This window comes from Melanostigma gelatinosum (genome assembly GCF_949748355.1).
Source record: "Melanostigma gelatinosum genome assembly, chromosome: 12".
Taxonomy (NCBI): Eukaryota; Metazoa; Chordata; class Actinopteri; order Perciformes; family Zoarcidae; genus Melanostigma; species Melanostigma gelatinosum.
The window spans coordinates 20,092,145-20,115,953 of NC_136645.1; the positions used below are offsets into that span (position 1 = coordinate 20,092,145).

General features: G+C 42.3%; 1 protein-coding gene across 1 annotated transcript; it reads right to left on the reverse strand.

Annotated features, from left to right (window-relative positions):
- Positions 1–2,653: 2,653 nt before the first annotated feature.
- Positions 2,654–20,201, reverse strand: fam204a (family with sequence similarity 204 member A). Its single transcript, XM_079280035.1, has 7 exons — positions 19,843–20,201; positions 19,423–19,510; positions 19,142–19,172; positions 18,469–18,571; positions 16,775–16,864; positions 3,773–3,882; positions 2,654–3,503 (listed from the first exon to the last, which is right to left on the reverse strand). Exons 1-7 carry the CDS (start codon positions 20,077–20,079, stop codon positions 3,452–3,454), a joined length of 711 nt encoding a protein of 236 aa, XP_079136161.1. The 5' UTR covers positions 20,080–20,201; the 3' UTR covers positions 2,654–3,451.
- Positions 20,202–23,809: the final 3,608 nt, after the last annotated feature.

A 23,809-nucleotide genomic window follows, 5' to 3' on the forward strand; every position in this document is an offset into this window, starting at 1 on the left:
AAAATAGATGCTTTCCAAGCAGTTTCAAACTAAGAAACAATTAAGAGGGTTGTGTGAGTGACCCGCATGCTGCAGTATGGCGTTTAATTACGCAGGGCGTGCATTTCAACATTACATTTATCACATTGTAAATGTTAGCTTGACCTAATTCCCACAGCTGGGGGAAACTGTGTGAAGCACTTTGTACTTTGCTGCCTGAAGAATTGGAACCATAACCTCTGCTTATCATGTGACAAAAGCCTGCAGAAACACAACCGCACATTCATAATATCATGACAAGTTTTTACCATTAGTGCAAATATCTAGTCGCTGTTCCAGATGTGACATGAAATGCCCGCCGACCCCCCCCCCACCCATCCAGAAACAGCACCGGAGTGGTAAAGTGTTCCCACACCGCCGCACTGCAGTGTAAACACCGCTCATCCAAACACTGTCAAACTAATTTCCTCACACCACAGAGCTTCATTTTGGCTTTCAGATGAATCACTCCTTCCTCTAATTATCAATTGTGACACCCATAATCACTGGGAGACTGTCGCGCTGACTAAACGGCATATCTTTTGTGTTATAATTCTGTGCATCTTGACAAACATGACCCATTAAACAACCCTGTGGCCTTTTTTGAAGAGCGACGATTACACTAATTAAAATGGCGAAACATCTGAGGGGGCTGCAGACGTGCCAGAATTAAACAGGTCATTAAATCAGCCGAGGAATATGTCAACATCCACACTGGCTGTCGCTCACGCGATGCGTTGCTTTGAGAGGAATTCAAATACATCTTGTGTACTGAGATGGGCTCGTGACTTACACGACATCACATATGGAAAGTGACATTCCTACGGTGGCCTAGAGGTGCGAAACACAACAACATTGGCAAGAACACTTCAAACACGACATATTTTTTGCAACGATGTTGGTAATGAAACATTTAATGATGTGATTGAGTGTGTAAAAAAAACTAAAAAGTTTTCGAAAATGTGTTTTCGTAAATGTTTTGTTTGTCGAAATAATTTGTATTGTTGTGCTTTCAGAAAGTCAGTGTTTTCTGTGAAACGCGTTCATTGTTTTTTTTTTAAGAAGTTGAATCTAATGCGGGTGTGTTTTGCCCCTCAGAGCCACCGTACACTAGTTTCCCGATGGGAACAAGCGGAAAATATCCTCCATGAGAAGTACGTTCCCTTGAAAATGACCCTTATGAAGGTAAAACATTTTATAAATGTAATAAGGATTGAAACCTTTATTAACACGTGGAACATGTAACGATGGCAAGTGTAACAAGTAGCAGTTATGGGATAAAACACTCCGTAGCAGCTATTATGTTATACTAAAAACACCACAAAGCAACACTGCCTCGTCTGATGTACACGCTCCGTTAGGTGTGTTTTCAGCGTTGCTCGTCTTTATCAGCTGCATCTCGGAGATGGAGTTAATCCTCTCCTAGCCGGCGATAGCAGCAAGTGATAGTGCCGATGTCGCGTTACCACCAACATATGTTCCCTTTCATACAACAACAGCTTTCCAACCATTTAATGGGATTGTTGTTGTTGTTGTTTTTACACTCTCTTCAACGCCCCCCCCCCCCCCTACACCACACAACAAACACTTTTCCTAGAAGTGGCTTCGACATGTGCCCAAGGAGTGTGTCTCTGCGTTTCACAACAAATCAGCCCAGGTCAGGGGGCTAAGATGGGCCTCCAGGAACAGACTCACCACCACGATTAGGGGAAAGTGGATTTTCCAGCTTAAAAGCAGAATCATCTCTGCTCAGGGCACCGTCCTGTGTTCCTAGAGATTAATAAAGTGAGATGCTATTGATACGGTGCGGCACTCAACCATGTTCACCGACAACTAGTAACTTTAAAAAAAGGAAAAAGTCTACATGGCTTCTACATCTCAGATGCTTTTTGTTCTTCCATTGAGACGATGAATGTAACACTGAAGAAAACCTTCTTGAAAAGTTCTTAAGTTGTCGAATGTGCAATACACACCTGTGAAGAAGAAAGAAGAAACTCATAAACCCCAAAGCTCCAGAAGGCTCTGAAATGCGACTACTTTCTGTCCCGTTAATGAAGCATCTCTGATGTTCCCTCACTCAAGATATATTTTTCACAGCAGTCATCAAAGTGAAGAAATCCCACGTTGTCCTTTGATGTGCTTAACGCAGTTTTAACTCGCGTCTCATTACAGAGATAATTAATCGTTTAATTAGCACCAATTCTCACCGACTGACGGCCGCTCAGACACACAGTCATGTGAGTCGCTGTGGATGTGAAATGATGGAAGCGGGGTTTTTTTTCAGATTTCAGCATTTGTTTTGCGAGCGCTTGTCATATCTAGCTTTGTTCAGCTCAGTTCACTGTGTCATGAATTGCCCACAAACTTTTATTTCTGATGTTTCGTTCATTTTTTCACCTCGTCCCATTTCAGCCAACACAGCAAAGCTATGAGAATGCTGCTCCTCACCAGGGGACAAAATGCCCAAATATGTGCAATGCAAACAACTTATGTGGGATTCATTTTAATTCTCATTACCTTGAAGCAAAGCAATCATTTTCTATGGTTGTGGGGGACACACACACAAAAAAAACATAGAAGCAGGCATTATGAATAAAAGTAATTATCATGCTCCTGCTTCTTTTTGCATGCTGTTTGCAATGAACACTTCCTGGAATCTGGATGAAGCGCGAGCGGCTGCGGAGGCAAACGCTGCAAGATCGGAAAAGATCAAAGTGACGGCGAGCGGAATCGAGGAGTTTACAGATGCTGAAGAGAGCTCATCGCACAATGAGCAGCGAGTGTAGGCTCGGAGATGTTGTTCGGGCTGAGAGACAATAGCTCGTCTTCCAACATGGGTGAGGGCCAACAGCAAAGCCTCCGTTTCATGTCTCCCCCCCTCCCTCCCCGCCCAAAACGTTCACTCAACTTCCAGTTTACAACTGCTCACACACCGTTTACAGTAGCCAAATTTCATTTTCTATCGCACATTATCCTGTACATTGCATTAGGGCCCTAATCTTTCCTTTCTCTCCCTCGGAAGAAGAAAAGGAGCGCCTTCATGATTAACCCACTTTACAGCAATAAATAAACGCATCATCCAGTAATGTACACCAGATTTAATTTGAGGGGGAGGGGGGGGGGGGGGGTGGCATAACACTCAAATCACTGAAATGTAATGAAAAATAACACAATGCAGACACCAATGGGCGCCTTAGGAATTAATTTGAATGCTCCATCATTTTCTCTCTCTCTCTCTCTCGTACCCTCTGGATTGGTTTTTCCTCAGTCAACTGTGTGACTACCCCCCCCCCCCCCACACTCAAATCTTCAAAATATACAAAGAGAATGAAAAGAAACGGAATCAGTTTGCCATTTAAAAAAATGAAACACTGCTTTTATCAAATTAACTTGCAAAACAAAGCTGAAAAGCAGTCGTTCTCCTCCGTGTTTGTCACATGAAGCCCATGTTGCTTTTGGTTTCCCATCGCCTCTTAGCCTCAAACCTGCAATGCAAAAAAATATTTTAAAAAGCATTGAGTGACTGAACCCTTTATGAATACATTTCAGCTGTCAACTTCAATCTCTGCGTGAGCAATCGTTCAAAGTCCAGCTAATGCCGGTTTCAGTTGCTGTATCCTAACTGTGCTTGAGCCCAGAGTGCCAAACGTGGCAGACGTGATGGCAAACACAAACACGAGGACAGAGAGAGAGAGAGAGAGACAGAGGGAGAGAGACGGAGAGAGACACACAGAGAGAGAGAGAGACGTCCTACCCCCAGGGTATTTGGTCCTTCCTTTTCTGCGCTGCCCTCAAAGCTTCCTCTTCCTGTTTCTGTCGCACGAAGTCACGGCAATCAGCGGCTTGAGCGATTTTCACGGCCAGCTATTTAGAGGCAGACAGAGGAGAGGCCCGTTAGAGAATGGGAATCAGTCTGTGGCGAGAAGAAGCTTTCTGACTGATGTGACAGGGCGGCTTGTCGTCAGCGTCTCTGCCTCCTCCGCACCGAGCTCCACAACACAGGGACACAGGAAGCCTGTCCTGCTAACCCTGGAACTGAAGACGCTCTACATTAGGACGGCTGATAAGGGTTTAACATACAGTACGTCACACCAAGTAACTCTTGCATAAGAAAAACATACGCACATCACGTATCCTAACACCGATGCATTAAATATGGTGCAACATGTGAAGATATACATAAAACGTAGAACAGGTGAAGAGTAATATCGGGGAATTGTACGTGTGTAATGGGCATATAATGCCATATATAATATATAATTATTGGATACATGTTTGGCTTTGTCTTCACTGTCTCCTGAACAACTCGGAAGTTCAGTTCGATAACTGTTTACTCTCCAAATGCAAAATTACGACACAAGCAGTTCCTCTCTAAGACACGCTTAAGCCCCCCCCACACACACACACACAGAGAGTGTTTACGGGAATCATTTAAGTCATTAGTTCAAGAAAAAAAAGGCCAAAGTAGCATCTTCTCAAATATCAATATCTGCTGGTTTTCTTAAGTAAACTTCTTAAATACATTTTGGACGGTTGTTCAGTAAAAACAATCAATCTGAAGGCTATTTTCGGACTATTTTAGAGACCAAGCGGTGAATTCAGGAAAAATAATTGGCAGATTAATCAACAATGAAAACAACCAGTAGTTGAGATTTATATTTCTGAAGTACTTCCTGTATTTTTCTTCAGAAACAAGCCGTTTATAATCTTTCTTGGGCAATAGTCAATGAAAACCGAACGTGAAGAGAAGCAGCATAATGTGTGAAGTGTTCCGTAGCTCCATAAATTACAGGAGTACCCTTTTATTTAAATTATTCGGATCTATTTTGCCTTTTGTTTGAGGTGTTTTAAGAGGAAGTCCTATTTTAAAGCTCCTGGCTTACAGTCTCTCTCTCACACACATTCTTTCTATTTGATTACTACTTCTTCTTCTTTTCTTGTTTAATGTGCAAATGAAATAAAGGAATGAATAAATAAGCAATGTGAAACAACGTTCAGCATTTTACCATTTCCCCCCCCCCTCATGGCCACCAGTGTAAGAGAGACTTGTATTCGTGTTTGGAGTACTGCAGGCAGTCCCGGAAATCAGAAGTGAAGAGAGAATGACCGTGACTGCAAGAGGCAAACATTCAAATCCCGTGGAGGACGTATGTATTGTGAAGCAGAATAATCCCAATAACCCCGGTCACACAGAAGCACGGGAAACAAAGGGAGACAGCCTGCCTCCTCTGTCACTCCTGAGATAGGTTTATTGTTCAAGCAAAGGCAAACTTTGACAAACAACTTGGAACAATTTCACCCAACCTTTGGGTAATTCTCTGTAATATTCAGAGTACAATCAGGGGGGGGAATGTGCCACCACTGCACCACTTGAAAAAAGAAAGAAAAAAAGACCTGCTGGAAAAAAAAAATGTTTCAATTATAATTAAGTGGGATAAACTTTATTAGAAAGACTGAAACTAAAATATCTCCTAATGCATGCTGGGATTAAGCAGGTCAGAGCGAGCAGGCAGGAAAAATTAAACTCTAAAGGCTTTTTATCACCATATTTCAGGAACCAAGGGTGTAAAATGTTCTAATTTGGGATACATTAAAAGCCATAAAGGTCTTTCAAAAAGATTAATGGTACTTTGCTCGGATTTGAGATAAGGGCTTCGGCTGGCTGCAAGTACTGGGCTCCGGCTGGGCCCTCAAGGCATTCATCTATACAGTCACTGGAAGATTTGTGAAAGCGTCTGCATAACCTGAAGCGGACATACTATGACAGCTCTCCAGTTCTTTGCCATTTTATAGGTTTTAAATTCCTCAAATCATGTTTCCCCCTCTTAAAGAGAGTTATAGCGGGTTGACGGCTCTTACATTTTTGCCGGAGATTTGCGAGCAGATAAAACCACACCAGGGTTTTTTCCCCCTGCTCCTTGATGGGAGTGCTTTAGGTGCTAAATGCTTCCGAGTGTCTGCGATGCACGCGGAGATTATAGGCCAGACGTTTATTAAATTGTTGACAAATCTGAGAGCAGCTCCTGCTTGCTCTCTCTCTCTCTCTCTCTCTCTCTCTCTCTCTCTCTCTCTGTGTTTGCTGGGAAATAAAAGCCCTACTTTAGCTCATTCTGGGAGCAAATCAAATGAAGCTGCGTGATGCTAAATGGTTCCATTTGGAGATTTACAGCCAGAGCCGTTTCTTTTTTCCGACACCGGGATTACCCACATTAACCTGCTCTCCTGTGGGGTTGCATTTGAAATGCAAAAGGTCTGGAAAACACGCCTTCCCAAACATTCCGAAAGCTAAATTAAAACCCACGCCCGTGCCCCTCATTTCCCCCCTTTTTAAAATTCACAACAGAGCGTTCACTATATTTAAAGCATTAAAGGTCTTTGCCTTTTTTTTTTCTTTTTTTTTATCAGTTTCGTCTCCAGTCCCTGATTGTCTTTACTGGGGCTCAACATTAATGTCAACCAAGTTACCTAGGAGACAAAACAGATCAAAGAGACAAAAAAAAAACCCTCAAATGTCTGATTAATCAAGCCTGCAAACAGCTTATTTCTTTTAGCCTGCATGCAAGTATGAAAATGAGATTCCGAGAGCAGTACATTGTGCAGATTTGTTCATTCTTATCTGAACAAAGCCAGCGGCAGCTTATTTCATGGATCACTGGCACTGTCAGCGCTGTGGCGCCGAGCAGGTGACGGCTCCTCTTTCTGTGGCGAGAACAAAATTAGCAAAAAGTCGGCACAAATTAGCCTCTCATATTTTCAGTAATATGACATTATTTTTCATTTACTTTTTTTTTTTTGATCCACTTTTCAGGATTTTTTTTCTCTCCCCCCCCCCCCCCCCCCCCATCCACCGCCTCCCCTTCGCGTGCATCTTAGTGCCAAATCCTTTCACATCAGAGGCTGGGGGGAGAAATAAGAATGAAAGCACAAAGCAGGAGACGGGAAACCTCATGCGTTCTTTGTTTACGTGGCTCCTAAAAAAAAAAGGGAATTCTTCCCACTCCACCACATGTTAATATACAATTAGGTGTCCATCACAGCCGTGCTGCTGTGCCTTGTGTCTCTCTCTCTCTCTCTCTCTCTTGTGTGGCCCGGGCACAGCCCCGCTAAAAACAAGGTTTATTCAGAGGATTAATACTCTGACCTTTGGAAGATTTGAGGGCAAAGAAAAAAAATCACGGTGCACAAAGCTGGCACTGCAGCAGCAGCAGCTTAGGGCCACGAGGAGGGTTAAGTCAATAGTACCGTTTTCTGTTCATTCATGTTTGGGTCGTCATGGAGATTCAAGTGGAGACCCAAACATGGAGCCTTAACACCAAAAAAAAAAAAAAAAACACTGCATTGCTGCTGTATAAGCCATACACAAGATGAAGCAAGTCTATCTTAATGACAGGTTCACACTCTTGTCATGTGCGTGTCTGTTCCGTTGCGTCATTTCGGAGGTGTTTGACGAAGAAAAGGAGCATTAGGAAGTCTTTATGAGCAGCACGGGCGCCACAGAAACACTGTGGCAATTAAACAGCAAGTGAGGAAAGACAATAGCTGAATGAAAGAGGGGAAAAATACATCTGCGTGTGGATAACGTGTTAAAGCTCCAATTAACAATACGAAATAAATGATGGCTTTAAGGAAGAAATGGCCTTAAAGCCATTCATAAATTTCCTATCCAGGAAGCCTCTTCCAATTAAAACGTGTGAGAGGTGGATTAACAAGGGCTATATGGCTTTGCCTCGCTAAATCACCTCCCCGAGCTGCTCTGCTGCATTTGACGTGTAAACGATTAATGACCAGCCTAATTCCCTTATCACACTACCTTAATGCCGAAATAATGTGGCCTTAGTCAACTTTGGAAAAGAAGGGCTGTATAAGAAAGGAATGAATATCAGATTAGGCAGCTTGTGTGTTATTTCAGCGTAATTTGTTAGAACTGAGGCAGAGGAAAGGGGGGGGGGGGGATGGGTTTCTGGCTGCAAAGCTCCGGCGTCGCAGTGACTTCGGGAAGGTCGAGAGATCGAGGGGTCAATCAATACCACCCGTATCGCATTAAAGAGGAAGGGACGCAAAGCTTCATTCAGCCAGTTCATTTGGACACAAGGGAAGTGATGGACTGGAGGAAACGCAGGGAATACAAATGGAGCCCTTTCAGGTCTCGTGTGAGACAATAGATGTGATTATTGCTCGGTGTGAACACGCAGACCTCGTGGGTTCAACACAAAAACAGAATCTATTCATGGATCACCAAAAATGTTGCTCATCCAAGTCGTGGAGGAAACGTTGAGATTCTTTACTGAAGTCAAAGTAAAACCACGCTGGAGAAGTACTACATTAGATGTAGAAGTACTGGAACTCAAATGTACGTAGTGCCATGAATGATTGGTCTCATTACTGATTGGTCCATTAACTCTTAATTATAAAATTACTCGATTCATTGTGGTCCCAAAATGTCAATAAATAGTGCGAAATGTCCGTTAGAAGTCCCCAGAGTGACATCTTTATGTAGCTTGTTTCCTCCAAACCCGTCATTTAAGAAACAGGAAATGAATTAAAGGACTCGTCCGTTATCAAAATAGTTGCAGATTCCTTTTTCTGTCAACCGACTAAATTGATTAATCGACTTATTGTTTCAGTTCATATTTACTACACTACCAGTTTAATATATAATAATGCCTCATATTTCATCGGCTCATCGTAGGTGTTTCATGGGAAATCTTAATATGTAAACTAACAAGAGCTGTATATAAATGTAGTGGAGTAAAAACTACATTTGTCTTTCAATTATGAAACAATCAACAAATTTGAAATGCGCCTGCTACTAAGTAGTATCAGTTAGTGTGCCCTGAGTGTACTTCAAATGTGTAGTGAAGTAGTAGTAGTCAGTAGTGTACTTAGTTACATCCACTGGTCAGTTGACTCATCGATGACTCAACTAATCGCTGCAGCTTGTTAATGGTAACGTGTATTTCTCTGAAGCACTGCTTCAGTAACGCCGTTGAACAATGTGTGATGTCAAAGCGTTGTAATCCTGCCTCCACTTTGACAAACACAATTACGTGGCGAGCAAAAAGAAAGCCACTCCAGGGAAGGCAGCCACGTCTACATTTTCTTCCTCTATTAGTAATCTGATGCTAGATACACATGACATGACATCTTTAGGGAGAAGACAAAAAAAAAAGAAATCTCTAAAAGTTTGCCTGCTTTGTGCACATTCCATGATCTCGCCTCTTCTGAGTAGGGTAGGCTTATTAGCAAGCTTTGAACTCACACTTACAATAATATGCCATCAACAGTTTTATAAGCTAATTAGAAAAAAACAGTTTAATTAATGAGTGACTGGCAATAAAATGGCAATCATGAAAAAAGAAACTGAGGGTGCTAAGCTTCCACTACCACCAATTAAGGCCTAATTACAAACAAATGATATATGTGTTTTGCTGTGGGCTTTAATTTGAAGAAGAAAAAAATGGCTTTAATTAAAAGAGAAAACATGCTAATTAATTAAACAGCACACACATCTACATTGAAAAGTATGCTTTGTCTATCAAGTAATTAATGAAATACAATAATCCAAATGAGATTCCCAGGCATTTGATAAAAGCTTAGTACCCGTTTCAAAATCCATCGCAAAATTAATGGGCGAAAATTTAATGTGAGTCATCCAGAGATACAATAAAAGTTCATTCAGTGATAAATTGCTTATGCTGAAGGAAGAATGAACAAAGAGGAGAGTTTCCCTAAACTCTCTGCGATGTGGCCTGAGGGGGGGGGGGGGGGGGTCAGCCTCCTACTCCTCCGATGTGGGGCGGGGAGAGCCACGATCTGATAAAGCCCACTTTCCACAAAAGCGCTGCTCATTAATTATTATTTTTTGATTACAAACACGGGGCATGGCGGGGAAGAAGGTGGCGGGGAGAAGAAAAAGAAAGGTGCTAAATAATGTGAATATCATGAAACGCTCTTAGTTCAGCTCTTTGTTTCCACTAAGCCACCGTGTCTCCTCCGACAAAATGCCGCGACACCTTTGTTTCACAGCATTTAAGCGACGGCTTTCCAAAGGGTAGATTTCAAGGATAGTGGGGCTTTTCCTTTCAGCCGCCGCTCCTATTGAAATACGAGCCGGGGCCGTAATGAAGGGATATTATAACCGGTTCAAACGCCGCAGACACACCGCAAATGCCTCGAGTCAATACATATTCATCACGCTAAGTATTGTTTATTAAGTGATCTGACAATTAGGAGGGAGCCCTTTTCAAACAGTTTAGGCTGAACGGGTTAATCTCGGTTTAAACCGGGTTAGAGACAAGTCCACCAGCCAAAGGCCATCCAGAGTACAGGAAGCCGCTGGTCCAAAAATGAGGCTAGATTAGGGGTTGTTGAGCCAGACGGTCTCCGGCAATCAGTCGACAAGCCAGCACAACACGGGCTCAAAGAACAGTAACACTACGCACAACTCAACACGAGTGCGGTGCGATTTTATACTGTAACGCACCATTTATTCACGACTTATTTCTGGGGGAAATGTCAGAAACAACCGGATAAGAGACAAAACAGCAACGTGTCCGTCCTCTCTGACAGAGCAACATCAGGTTTCTCAGAGATGATCGTTGAAATTGTCAAGACCACAAAGTCATGTGAGATGATGCTGTGCTGAAGCAATGTAATCTTAAACAGGTTTCCCTGAGAAAGTTGCTCATGACATTGATATAGTGTTTCAATGACAACTTCACAGAGCATGTAAACGCATCCAGCGCTTTGTCTACGTTACCTTTATTGTGTGTTCTTTTACCTCAACAATGAACGCATCACTACCACAGTAGAAGGTCAGTGAACCTGAACTAGACCTGAACTGGACGACAGCCAGAGACTGCTTCTTGGATGGGAATGTAGACAGTGAGTCAAGGATCTATGAATACAATGATTTACAGCGACTCTGTTTGTTACGTCTGAGCTCTTTTTCACTGTATAGACTGAAAATAAAACAAATTGCCTTTTGGAACATATAGGGTTCTTTGTTTGTGGCGACATTGTGCAGGAGAAGCCAGCAGCCATGCAAACTACTTTTTATTTTCCATATTCTTCAGCTCCTGGAAGTAATGAAATGGACCCGCCACCCCCTATTGTTAGAGACTGAGAGTTTCTGTTTTGAAGTGGTAATGCCACTCTAATGGCTGGGATGAGTGCTATGGGGGAACTGTAAACTCTAACATGCCGTGACAGTCTTTTGTGGTGAAATATGCCCACTTACTTATATATAAAGTACTGCTCGTGACTATTTCTAAAGACCTCAGTGGTTCTGTGGTTTTAAAAAGAAAACAGGGCGAGGGACAAACTATCTGTTGTCAGGATGATGATGTATGAAATACCACGATGAGAAGGTTAGTGGGACAAAGAAAGAACTGTACAGTAGACGTTATGTTGAGTTAGGGACAGCTCAATGAAGACACCGATACAACTTCTCTCTGCATGACATCATCATATGTTTAGCACACAATTTTATTGGCAATAACGATCCGGTTTCAGAATATCGTCTGGTTCTAATGAACCTTCAAAAGACTTTTCATACAGTAAATGATTTAATTTGATGCATTACATGTGTGGCCACGAGGTGTGATAACCTGGTAGTTTGTTGGTTTCAATCATACATAAGGAATCTTATTCAGTATGAAGATATGACACCTCATACAAACTAGGACTGGTTTTAAGATATGTACTTGTGTCTTTTGTGTACGTATTCTCCGATAGGTCACAGTACTACACGTGACGCCCCGCTGTGCTTTGCAGGACTGACGAGTTATCGGCTCTTTGCACAGACTCATTTAGCAGGAAGAGCTGCAAAATCAATCTGTCATATACGAGCTGCTGGATGCTATCAAGCCTCCCGACAGGCTCTGAGCCGTTCGCACCATATGCGTCAGTCACTCCGTGTTATGCTCATTACTGCATTAATTAGCCCAGATGCAACTTGCTACAGTGCAAAAATAATGTGCAGCAATCAAAGGCTGGAGACGCAGTCTTGTTCATTTGAGGACTTGCAGCGTTTACTCTACTGAACTACAGGACTACTTTAGAGGCGAGAAGTTTTTTTGACATTATTTTGTGTCTTCTACGGCTTGTGAAAGGAAATCCAGACGTGTTGAGCAGGATCAACAGACATCTTTATGAGAACAGACCTATCTGCACAGTTTAAAGGAATACATTAGGGAGCTTTGTCTAAGCAATGTAGACATAAATAATATTACGTTACCTAAAAGGGGATGTGATTTCTTCGCGCCATCTTCGGGGGCGTTAATACATTCACTTAGAAGCGGAGCGTGTCTCCGTGAATTCATCTAAAACAAAGACTCACAGCCTCTGGAAATATTTTTAAAAACTGTAATGAGAATAAAAAAACCCAACCTGCAATATCCGAGCTCAGGAGTTTGACAGATGAAAGAACACATATCTCACAATTTGTAAGGAGCCTTCAAAACTGTTTTTTTTTTTTTTTACCAAATTGTTTTAATGTTCAGATTAAAAAGAAGAAAGTGGAGCAAATGGAAATCATTAATTGATTTGAGGGAGCCAAAAGCAGCAGAAACAAACAATTTGTGTCGTATAAAAGGGGGGATTCTGACAGCAAGCTCTCTATCTTCCTTCCATTTCCCTTTGCTTTGAGGAACGCGTTAGATTGAGGATGAAAATACACTGAAACATTGTCATCCAGCATGTACCAGCGTTTTACGAGCAAAACAATGCCTAGAGGGACAAACGGGCCTCTTTAGTTCTTCACAGCTGTCGGAATGCTTTTGCATTTTTTGCGAAGAAAACCTGTTCCTATTCTTGCGGTGAAAAGCCTGCCACAATCGTGTCTCGGTGTTATGACCGTAAACAAATTAAACATCTAAGCCTTTCCGTACCAAATGAGCCACTCAATTATAACCTTGAAATTGATTCTGGCCACAGCGGGGATTATTGATCCTCTAAATGTTTGTCAGAGTGCGCCTGTCAAAAGTGAACAGGAGTGCGGTAAACAAACATTGGTCTTCATGCTATCTGCACTACAGGCTGCACCGTTTAAGACATTATATAATCCTGTTTCAAACTGATTCAGAAGCCTTCAAACTTTTTTTCTCTCTGTCTCCACGCTCCCTTTATATCCAGCAAAGGCTTTCTTTGTATTCAAAAGCGAGAACGATAACGAACTTTTACGTCTTTTTGGGGGATTTTCAAAACGGTCAATCGACTCGACTCTCGTGAAATGAAGTTATCGCTGCTAAACAAGGCGCCGTGGCTGCCAGACCGCTGTCACGCTCCCATCACGGTTCTGGCAAGACGCGAGTCAGGTGCCAGGGAGGCGAGAACCTCGGCTCAGGCTAAAAACCAATCCACCGGCGCTCTAAGAGGCTTTCTCAAAGTACAGCGCAGGTGCCACTCACAAGAGCTTTCGTCTAACTTCCCCATATTTGACCACTCTGCCAGCAGTTAAGATGGGAATATAAGGGCTCTGATGCTGCACGCTAATGTCCATTACACACCGGAGATACCGGGGCCACGCATGTAATGCCAATTCAATGAACAGTACAACTGCTTTTCTTTTTTCAGTTTCTAAACACAGATCCCTGTTGTTGGAGCCTACTTATTCATTCAAGAGGCTGAGGCTTAAACCATTTACTGACTGAATAGCATCTTTTTGGAGACACATCTAGTCTGAAGGTCAGATGTTTTCTACTATGATTTTTGATTTGTTATGGTGTAGTTATTTTGCAGTACTTTTGTACTGCAAAAGGCATAAGCCGTGGTTCTCTGATAAAAAGTCAAAAGGTACAAGTCTTTGGACATAAAAACACGAGGAGAGAAGTTGAATATGACTCCTAAGGTGAATATCGCTGAGAAACATCGAATCACAGCGCTTAGAAATGATGTTGTGTGGCTGGGAGCAGGAAGTTACTGGTCACCACTAAGATATAGTCCGGCACATAACCTTTGTAACACGGAAAATTGTTGTGTTTTGCACAAAAGCTTTGGAGGAGCAGATTTTGTTACCTTCCTACAGAGCTGAACTCGCTTTTTTCCCCGCTGTTTCCAGTTTTTATGCTAAGCTAAGCTAACCGGCTGCTGGCTCTCGCTTCATATTTAGTGTACAAACATATTGATTTTCTCATCGTTGCATTATATCGGAGCCTCCTGAGTTTCTATCTTGAGATAGACTACTTCCTGAACCATTAGCCCCGCCTTCTTTGCAACTCTATTGCAATCCAACAACGAAACCTGAGCCCAGAGTGTTACACGTGTTTGTGTTGCTATTATTACAAAATAAAATAAAAGGCGTATGGGATGCTGTGAGCAGGGGCGGACTGGGGGAAAAAAGTGGCCCGGGAGTTTACTGTCAGACCGGCCCACTCAATGCATCGCACGTATCGATGTCAGTGGCCTACTTGGAAAAATACCCATACACTTAACATTATTTTCGATGATTACAAAGAAATTACATCATATATGTTTTTTTTTATAACATTTGGATCCACCAATTTGCCTGGATGGACACATTGAATAAAATAATACTCCAAGGTAGTAGTTTGCTCGATGAATATGCTGAACTTTGGGCTAGTATCAGATGGTTATACGTATAACTACAGAGCCTTAAGGAATGAACGTCAGCAGAGAAAGACCACACAATAAAGAAACTGGAATCAGAGGGTAGAATTAGTTTGAACTATATTGAAATGAACAGAACATACGATGGGGTGTGAACATCAGTGGTATCAGTAGTGTTGCATGCTGGGTGTGTGATTGTGTGTGTGTGTGTGTGTAGGGGTGTTGAAGGTGCATAACAAAACAATAAGTTAAGTAACAGAACCTAAACTAACTCTGCCAGCCCAGGTGCATTATAGTCACATAGTAATAAAAAACAATATCAGTATACTCATGTGTTATTATTACCTCACTACACAAGTAGTTTTTGCAGCAGCTCACTCTTTTCTGCAACACCGTCTATGATTTTCTCACTGTCCAGCATCTGCAAAACATCTGTCTGAGTAGCCATCAACATAAAAGCCTCCAGGTGCTGTTGAGAGCTGGTTAACTTAAACATTATTTGACATAAATTATTAGAAATGATAAGATTGCCCTCTTTACAACTACCACCATGGATAGCTTGCTCATCGATTGTAAGCAAGTAACTACGGCTAACATGTTAAATTAAATAATCTCGATGATGCGAACAGCGCCAGCTTGCTTATTTGACCAGATCATAACGGTCTCAATTTTGGACATTTATCATTTATCTAGCTAACGTTAGCTAGGCTAGCTTGTAGCCGAACACTACCTCATCTGTGAAAAGCAAGCTAACATTGGCCAAGTCAATGCCACAACTTACCATCATAACACTGTCACCAGTCGGTGGTTTCCCAAATAAGTCAGAGATTTTTAAATATTTTGATGCACCTTCCTCCAGATATCTCTTATTTTTCTCCCTGAGCTTTTCAGCTCCACCTTTAAAGGATTTACGTTTTGGTACCGGTGCCATGCTGCTAGCTCGCACTCAAAACGGCTTGTCTGCGAGTGACGCAAGCTGCAGATACATGAATCCGTGACGGGACGCTACGTCAATAACTGACAACGCATGGTCAAATCAACGTAATTAACACAAGGACAGCCACAAAGTCATAAGAACCAGTCACATATATTCATATGACAACAAAGCACATCAATCCAGCAGACCTGCAGCGGATCCACGCATTCCACCACACAAGAGCACGAGCCATCAAATATTATTCATAAAAACGTTACTGCAGATGTAAAAAAACAAACGCAGTTTGTCACTTACCAAATTCTTTGTTGACAAAGAATTTAATCCCAGTACATCGTTTCAGTTCCAGTAAGAAGTCCTCGATTCATGGACGCCGTGACAGTCGAGCCGCCCCTGTATTTCGCCGGTCTATGGCGGCCATTCGCACCTCCGCGGCCCCGCCCCGACCGTCGCCCGGCACGAGCGCACGGCGCAGACCGCGGTTATGGAGAAGAGTTTTTAAAAGCACCGTAGTGTCCAGCCGTGCTATGGCGTCTCAGATCGCGAGGAGTAGTATAATGTCAGTCTATACTGTTGATACAGTTTTCACTGATTATTGACTTTCGGTATTAGAGTCAATTGAACGTGTTCTGTGAAGCATATAATATAGTCGGGGCCGGCGATGTCAGAGACCGGCCCAAACCCCGTCGGCCTACCGGGGATTCCCCCGGTATCCCCGATGGCCAGTCCGCCCCTGGCTGTGAGCAACATGCATCATGAAACAAAGAAGTTCAACTTTGATGCTCCAAGTACGGCAACTCCCCCGGTGGAGAAGTAACACCGCAGCTGTGTGTCTTTTTAGCCACAATTACATGTGTGTTGGGCGACATTTTATGCTAAATTAGTTTCAAACCACTTGATCCTTGATGCCTGCCAAGGCGGTTAGTTACAAAACTTCAGGCACTGCATTTAGGGACATGTACACTTCAAAGGTATGAAACTCTTACCTGGAGAATGATTTAACAGTTGGCTTGAAAGCAATGTACCCTTCATTAAAAAGCAGAGCCAAAAGTCCTTTAGACACTGCAGCACTTCAAAACTAAGGGGAGGGCTTTCCATTAACTCAATGGAAAAGGGCTGCAGGACTGAATGGTGGGTGTCTGCGTGTGTGTTTTTTGTTCCTCTATGTCTTTGCAGCAGAAATGGCCACGGATCCATTAGCCCGATTTGTCACAGCGGGAGCACCCCCAAAGATCTCTTATCAGCACAACGTACCTCTCGAGTGGCGAGTCTGTCGCTCATCTCCTCCGCCTTTGCAATGTCCCCTTCAGCTATGGCCGCCTCTATGCTCGTTTCTAGGCCGGACTGCAAGAAGAAGAAGAAGGGGGGGGGGGGTGGAATTCAGTTTTTTTTCTCTTTTTGAAATAGGGGTAGAGAGAAGAAAAAAAAAATCAAAGAGTAACTTCAAAAGTCCTTAGGGCCTTATTTTTAATATGATTGCCATTACTACAAATATGTAGATTTCCCTTCACAAATGAAAACCTTTCTGATTGGATATTAGTGGGGAAATCTTAGAAATGCTACAGGAGATTACCAAACATAAATGTGACTCTTTAATTACACATTTCCATTACAGGCCTAAGCAGAAGGGGGGGTGCAGAGAGGCCCCCGGTTACTGATGGCGAGGCAGTTCTGCTGTGATGAGCCTATCTGCAGGAAGCCGAGCACCAGATTTCTTCTTCCTTCCAAATTTCATCATGCTAAATGAAAAAAATGAAAAATACACCGGAAAGAGGCTGTAATTATGAATGTGTCCCCTCTGATGTATTGTTTGAGGACCTTGGCTCAACTGTTACAAGTACAAGGACGATGCTATCAGGCTTAAAAAAACGCAGAATTAGTAGAACACTTTTCTCCGTGACTCTATTTGCTTGATTTTACTTTATATAGTTTATTATTCTGCGCATAAACTGAAGCCGACACGGACTTATCGTCTATTGTATCGCGCGACACACAACTCTAGCTGTCAGACCACCATCCTTTATTCCCTGAAACATGTTTTTAAGGTCACTGAAGAAATGCTGCGAGATGAATTAATGACATCTGGCTGCTGTGACAGCTTTTTCCTCAAATGACTGTGTGAAAGAAAGAAAAAATACGATATATTAATGACAAGGAACTGCATTTGAGGGATGAAGGAGCCCCCTCATTATGTTGATGTGACAAAGTTCTGTTTCATTCAGCTTGTTAATCATTTCTTTTTATCCTTTCATATTCAAAAGGAGGCTAAAATCAGCAAAAACTCAATTTTATGCTGCTCTAAGATAAATTAAGCACAAAATACTCCAAAATAATCATTAAAAGGATTTCAAATTGAAATGAGAACAGTACCCATTCACTGTGTCAGCTATAATGTTCATCAAGCTTGCAAATATATATATTTTTTGCTTCATTGGCAATTTGCAAGCCTTCGCATAAAGCGTTCATTCAGCTTAAAAGTGCAGAAATGTATCCGAATGAAAGAAAGTAAGTTATAATTTCTTTCAATTATGAATTCCACAGCAGTGGCACAGGCCCGTTTATTATCTAACAATTAATGTAAGTGTTCTAGCCGCAGTCACAGCCGCTGTATCAGGTGCTCTAACTGGCCCCCCTTCTTTGTCAAGCTAAATCTCGCACAGAAGAAAAAACCTACACTTCACTTTAATCTCAGGCACACGTGAAGGAGATTCTCCCTAATCTTATCACTAAATGTAGCCAAACATAATCCGTAATATTCATCTCAGTGTCAGGTTGAGAGAGCGCAAGGATTCTTCTAATCCATGTCATATCGTGTAAAACAATGAGGGGGGGGGGGGGGGGTACAGTGGCACGGGAACACAAAGGACGGGAAGGTGTTGCTAACAGCTACGACTTGACACAGTATTAAACCTCGGCAGATAAGTTGGGAGGCAGCCGTCTTTTGTTACCTGCGGAGGGGGTTTGGAACATGCGGGGGGATGAAATCGATCGTTTACACCAAAGTGCTGCTTGAGATCATGCCAGTGCTTCTCCCGCTCCTCCTGACGCTCTCTGCCGACAGAGAGAGAATGTGAGTTAATGTTCATTACACGCAGCCCAGCTGGACTCTTATTTCTAGCGCTATATATGCCAGTATCAGAATCCATATGTCTATCACGCAGCAGGGTAACACCATCAGTGCTGGTGAAAGGGTATCACTCTGGCACATTCTGCCTCATTACACTTCCCTCAACACAATACAGCTGTGATGCTACGACCGGTTGATGATCCAAACTTACTGACAAAAAGATGATTAAGCAAATTATTTAACTATAAATTATCTCTGTTTCTTGCTTGCTGACAAGAAATCACGCACACTGACATTTTTTAAAGCATACAATAGCTTTTTAGCTGTCAATTAGCTATGAGCATCAGCTTGCAGCAAACTTACTTGTTTGTGTTTCTGCTATCATGTCTGCTTTTTTATCTTTGTTCAAGAAAGTTGTCATTTCCTGGTTGTGGCGTTTGACATGTGAGATTCACAAGCTTTTCATTCTGGCAGTCCACAGTTGCGTGTGAAGAATTACCTGAATCTTTTGGTGCATGAATTCATTTCACTGGTTGGACATAATAATTCGGTACCTTGTCTCTGTGGGTTCCTCACTCTCTGTTCCTGTTGATTGACACAAGAGACACAGTTACAGGTTTGTAGGGTGCAAAATAAACGATCATTGTTACAGAAGTCTTCAAGTAGGAACAGGTCAGCCAGTGAGGTGCTTTGTTACATACAGCATTAGGAGGGTGGCCTAAAGTTCGAATATGGGTGAGAATTATTATTCGGTTATTTTTCTCTCCTTTTGTCATAAAGACTGATTCGACTCACAGTATCAAGCATTACATTTGCATTGTATTATCACTGACACCTTTCTTATGTCGTCTTCTTTTTTTTCTTCGTCTGGGGTCTTTTATTGTCTTCATCTCGTCATTCTTCTTCCGTAGATCCTGGAATTTCTTAAACACACACACACACACACACTGACTGAATTCACAAACTGAGGCCACCACAACCTTAGATCTGCCTCTGCTGTACACATATTGTGTTATGATACACACATATGTAGTCCAACAGAGCGACAAAAAAACTTTTTTTTTTGATAGCTCAAGAAGGACTGAGGATTTAACAGAAGTTGTAAATGTATTGTAATTGTAAACGTGTTTTTTTTTAAAAAAGAATTAGCCCAACAACAACAACAACAACAACAACAACACAGGTGCTCTACAGCTAGCGTGTACTTCACATAATGAATGCTCATCTTAGCTCACCACATAGCAGATCCACATACTTGCCACATTTCCTGGGATATACCAGGCATACTGCTGGAATCACTGTCCGCATCACTGGCGGTGTGAGTCGACTGTGCCTCCGCCGCCGATGCTGTTGTGTTTTCCCCGGCAGAGATCAACTTTTCTGCAGAGCCCTCACACTTGTCTCCCTCCCTCTTCTCCTCGACAGCATCCTCCTCGTCATCTGGACTGAGGTCGTCTTCGGTTAAGCCTTTGGGCAAGAGTCCGCTGTACATTCCGAGTCGGTAGATTACGGTCAGATTATACGTTAATGTACCGTTTGGATGGACTAAAAACGGTCAGAAATGGATCAATTATGGATTTTGACAGCGGCTGCTGGAGCAGGCTCTCATTTCCGGGTAAACACTGACGTTTGTGATAAGAAAGCACCGATTGGCTGAAAACGTTCGGAACGCTCTGCACATGATCGAATCGGAACTGTGCTTGTAAATGGTGGGCAGCAGAGCGCGAGGGCTAGACTAAAAGCTCTCATTGGCTGTTTTTTTTTAACACCGTGGTTAACAGTTCTGGTTTAATTTTACTTTTAGCGGAGCGGTTTTATGGTCCAAATTTTTCAGTTATCGTGACATTTACAGCTCATAATAGACGCGTGCACACACGTGAGGCGTTCTAGCCGTCCGAGAGTCTTTGCAGTGAAGTAAAGTCAAGAGCAAGCTGTTGTGGAGCATTTCTAATTGAGGTGAGCCAGCTTCTGACAGGTCCGTGAATTACCAGGAATCATTCAAATGTTCACCTATATTTGTGTCATGTTCTCGGCGAGATAAGCCGCCTTCTATGACCAGTGGTTCGCAATTTGCTCAAAGCGCTCTGGGCATTACATTATTATTCGAATGATTAGCATGCAAATCTTGTATAGCCCCTGGCACTGGCACAGGCACATCTACCCTTAAATTGCTCTTTCACACTCATTCACATTAGGCTTTCTTTTGGTTGCATCTTATTGCAGAGCCAATAATCTACATAAATTACAGCCTGTATTTTGTGTGCCATATGAATGTATAATAAAGAGTGAGACCTATAACACCAATGTATGTATATATATTTAAAAAAAAAAGGTCAACAGCCAGGCCCAGGCAGGCTGGACGCTGAGTGGGGAAGAAGTATCTCAGGTGAACCAGTGTTGTGTAGAACTCACTGGGAATTGTGTGAAATGATGCAGTAGGATTTTGGTGCCAATGCCAAAAACAAACCTTTTTCTTTTTCTTTTCAATGACTATTCTTTGAATTGAACGCAAGAGGCCAAATGTCTCGAATGATAAGCATCTAACAGAGACTTTGTCTCTATATAAGTAAAAAAAAAAATTGGATTTAAAGCAGATAGGAATGAAACAACTGGCCAATTACACCTTTAATCCACTGACACAACATGAATTGACAACAAAATGGATCAATGAGTCATCATTTAATTCAATTTATTTGCTTTATTTGAGTATTTGCTGCGTTCTTCTGAAACAAATAAACTCAAATTCATTTTAAATGGAATCCCTTTTGGTGTTGGACTGTTGGGTCGGGCGACATATTTGAAGACACCATTATGGGCGTATGTGTCACTATTTCTTTTACATTTGAAAAGACAAGGCGATTAATCGAAAAGATAATCGACGGCTTGATCGATAATGAATGAATGTAACATCTGCCTCTTGCAGCTGCAGATGAAAAATAGCCTCTTGGCTAACTCTTACAGCAATGTTTTTATTAATGTGCACTGTCCCTCATCAAATAAACCAGTAAAATAAATGAAAATAATATATAGTTGCAGCCCTAAAATCAGAACAATACAACAAATGGAAAAAGACATTCGATGCCAGCTTTTTGACACTCAGTGCCACGGACACGTTTTTATTGCTAACAAAACAAAGTGTTGAGGTTTTGACACCCAGATGTCAAAATGTTAAAAACACATCCCTGGAGACCTTCCACGCTCCTTGACCTCCCTGCACCCTGAAGAAGAGAGAGATTTAAAATGCGGCGCCTATTAAACTGGCATGATGAGGCTTACGCGATATATTGAACATCATCTGGAACATGTGAAATCTCGAACTCATCCCCTAAAACGCGGAAGCACTAACTGATATCACTCACTCAGCATTATTGTGACTTTCATTACTGGTGTGACAAGTTGATGAGCACGGCGGCGTCTGAAGGTATAAATGAGAGTCACAAAGCCCTGTTAACACCAAACAAATGTTGGCATTACAGGTCTGAATCATTTCCTTATTGATTACTAGACTTTGTGTTCTATTTCACACTTGAATTAATGTCTCTCAGCTCTCCCGCCATCTCTCTCTCTCTCTCTCTCTCTCTCTCTCTCTCTCTCTCTCTCTCTCTCTCTCTCTCTCTCTCTCTCTCGCATGTGCTCCAGTTCATTATTTCTGTCATTTCTTGGTAATTTGGAGTTGGCTGTTTAAAACTTAGAGCCTCTTATTAAGTTTTTGGCCGTGGCGGATAAGAGGCAGGACTGTAAGAGCTAAGAGACTTAAAACCATAATTATTCGTATCTTACTGTGACAGGCTGTTTTCTGCGAGCCAGCCAAATTGAGCTTTTTTTTAAATGAGGGAAAGGCATATCTTCGCGAGTGGTAATAATTTTAAGTCATCTCGATCTGGCTTGGTGTGGCAGAATTCATTAGTGCAGATTAGCACTGTGTGTACAAAGTAAATGAGATATATAATGGCAAACGTGGAGGTCCGGGGACTCTTAATTTCCTCCCCGAAATGAGGGAGGATGTGAAGAGGCGATTATTTATACTTTAACATTGTGACTTGTGCTGTGTGCCGTCGTCTGCTCCTTCACCGAGCGGTGACACTAAACAGTGCCACTAAACCGTCCACCTCTCACCTCTCTCGGTTTGCAAGAAGGTGACGAGAACGACCCCCCCCCCCAATCAGATTAAACTGTGTTGCTCTGATGCAGAGAAAAGCTTGATTTTTTTCTCTTTTTCCGCGAGGATACGAAGGAAGTTAATTATGTGTGTAAGGAGAAGGTTGGGTGGGGGGGAAATAATAAGATTACAAAGAATAATTTGCTGATATAATTACACCAAAATTGGGTACACACAATTGTAAAATACATGTATTGCTTGACCTGGGTTAGCCAGTGAAATAAATCCTCCTTCTATAGCCTTTGTTAATTTGTTTTTATCATCTCCAAGTGGTGTTTGTGCAGGCAGTCCAATTTGCATGTGTAATTCCACTGTGCAAATTGACAACAAGTAGATAATTCGAGGGAAATAGGCTGGTTGCAGGCCCCTGCTATCTTCCCAAGCCTATTCATTTTGAGGAACCGCTGAGGCATGAAACTCATACATCAACTATTTCCTGACAACGCTGAGGCTTATTGTCCCCTAAAATGTCATTACAGCCATTATTTATGAAGCTAATTCATTTATTAAACCATATTTACTCTGACAGAGTTTGTCACATTCTATCCATATCCGGAGCGTCGCTTTTTTTGAACAATGTCTTTCGGTGAGTATGCGCCAACACGCGTACCTTGCGAAGTTTCCGAATGAACCCAGTTTGTCACTCATAATCGTTGGAATATTGCGAAAAGAAATGGCTTTGTTCAACTTTTTATGGCAAACGCTTATACCTTGTGTCACAGAAGTCTTGGTGATAACCTGCCTCCTTTTCTTTCTTTTTTCTTGTATCTTGGTCCTAACAGAGCGGCGTTACCACGAGCGTAATCAGATGGATTGCAGCTACTTTAGCACCGCTGATGAATCCCCCCTCTGACAGCCTCCTTCCCAAATGAGTGTGCATTAGTCACTTTCAACGCGTCGCAGTCAGACATCTGGAGCTAAAGAGTTCTCGCGTCGAGCCTCCTGGCCTGTTGCTGCTGACTTTATGGATCTGTCAGTTTAGCGCTGCGCACACTTCATGACAGTGTGGATAATTTGCAATTGTGAGTGATGAAGTAACACACGGGGGGGGGGGTCATACATT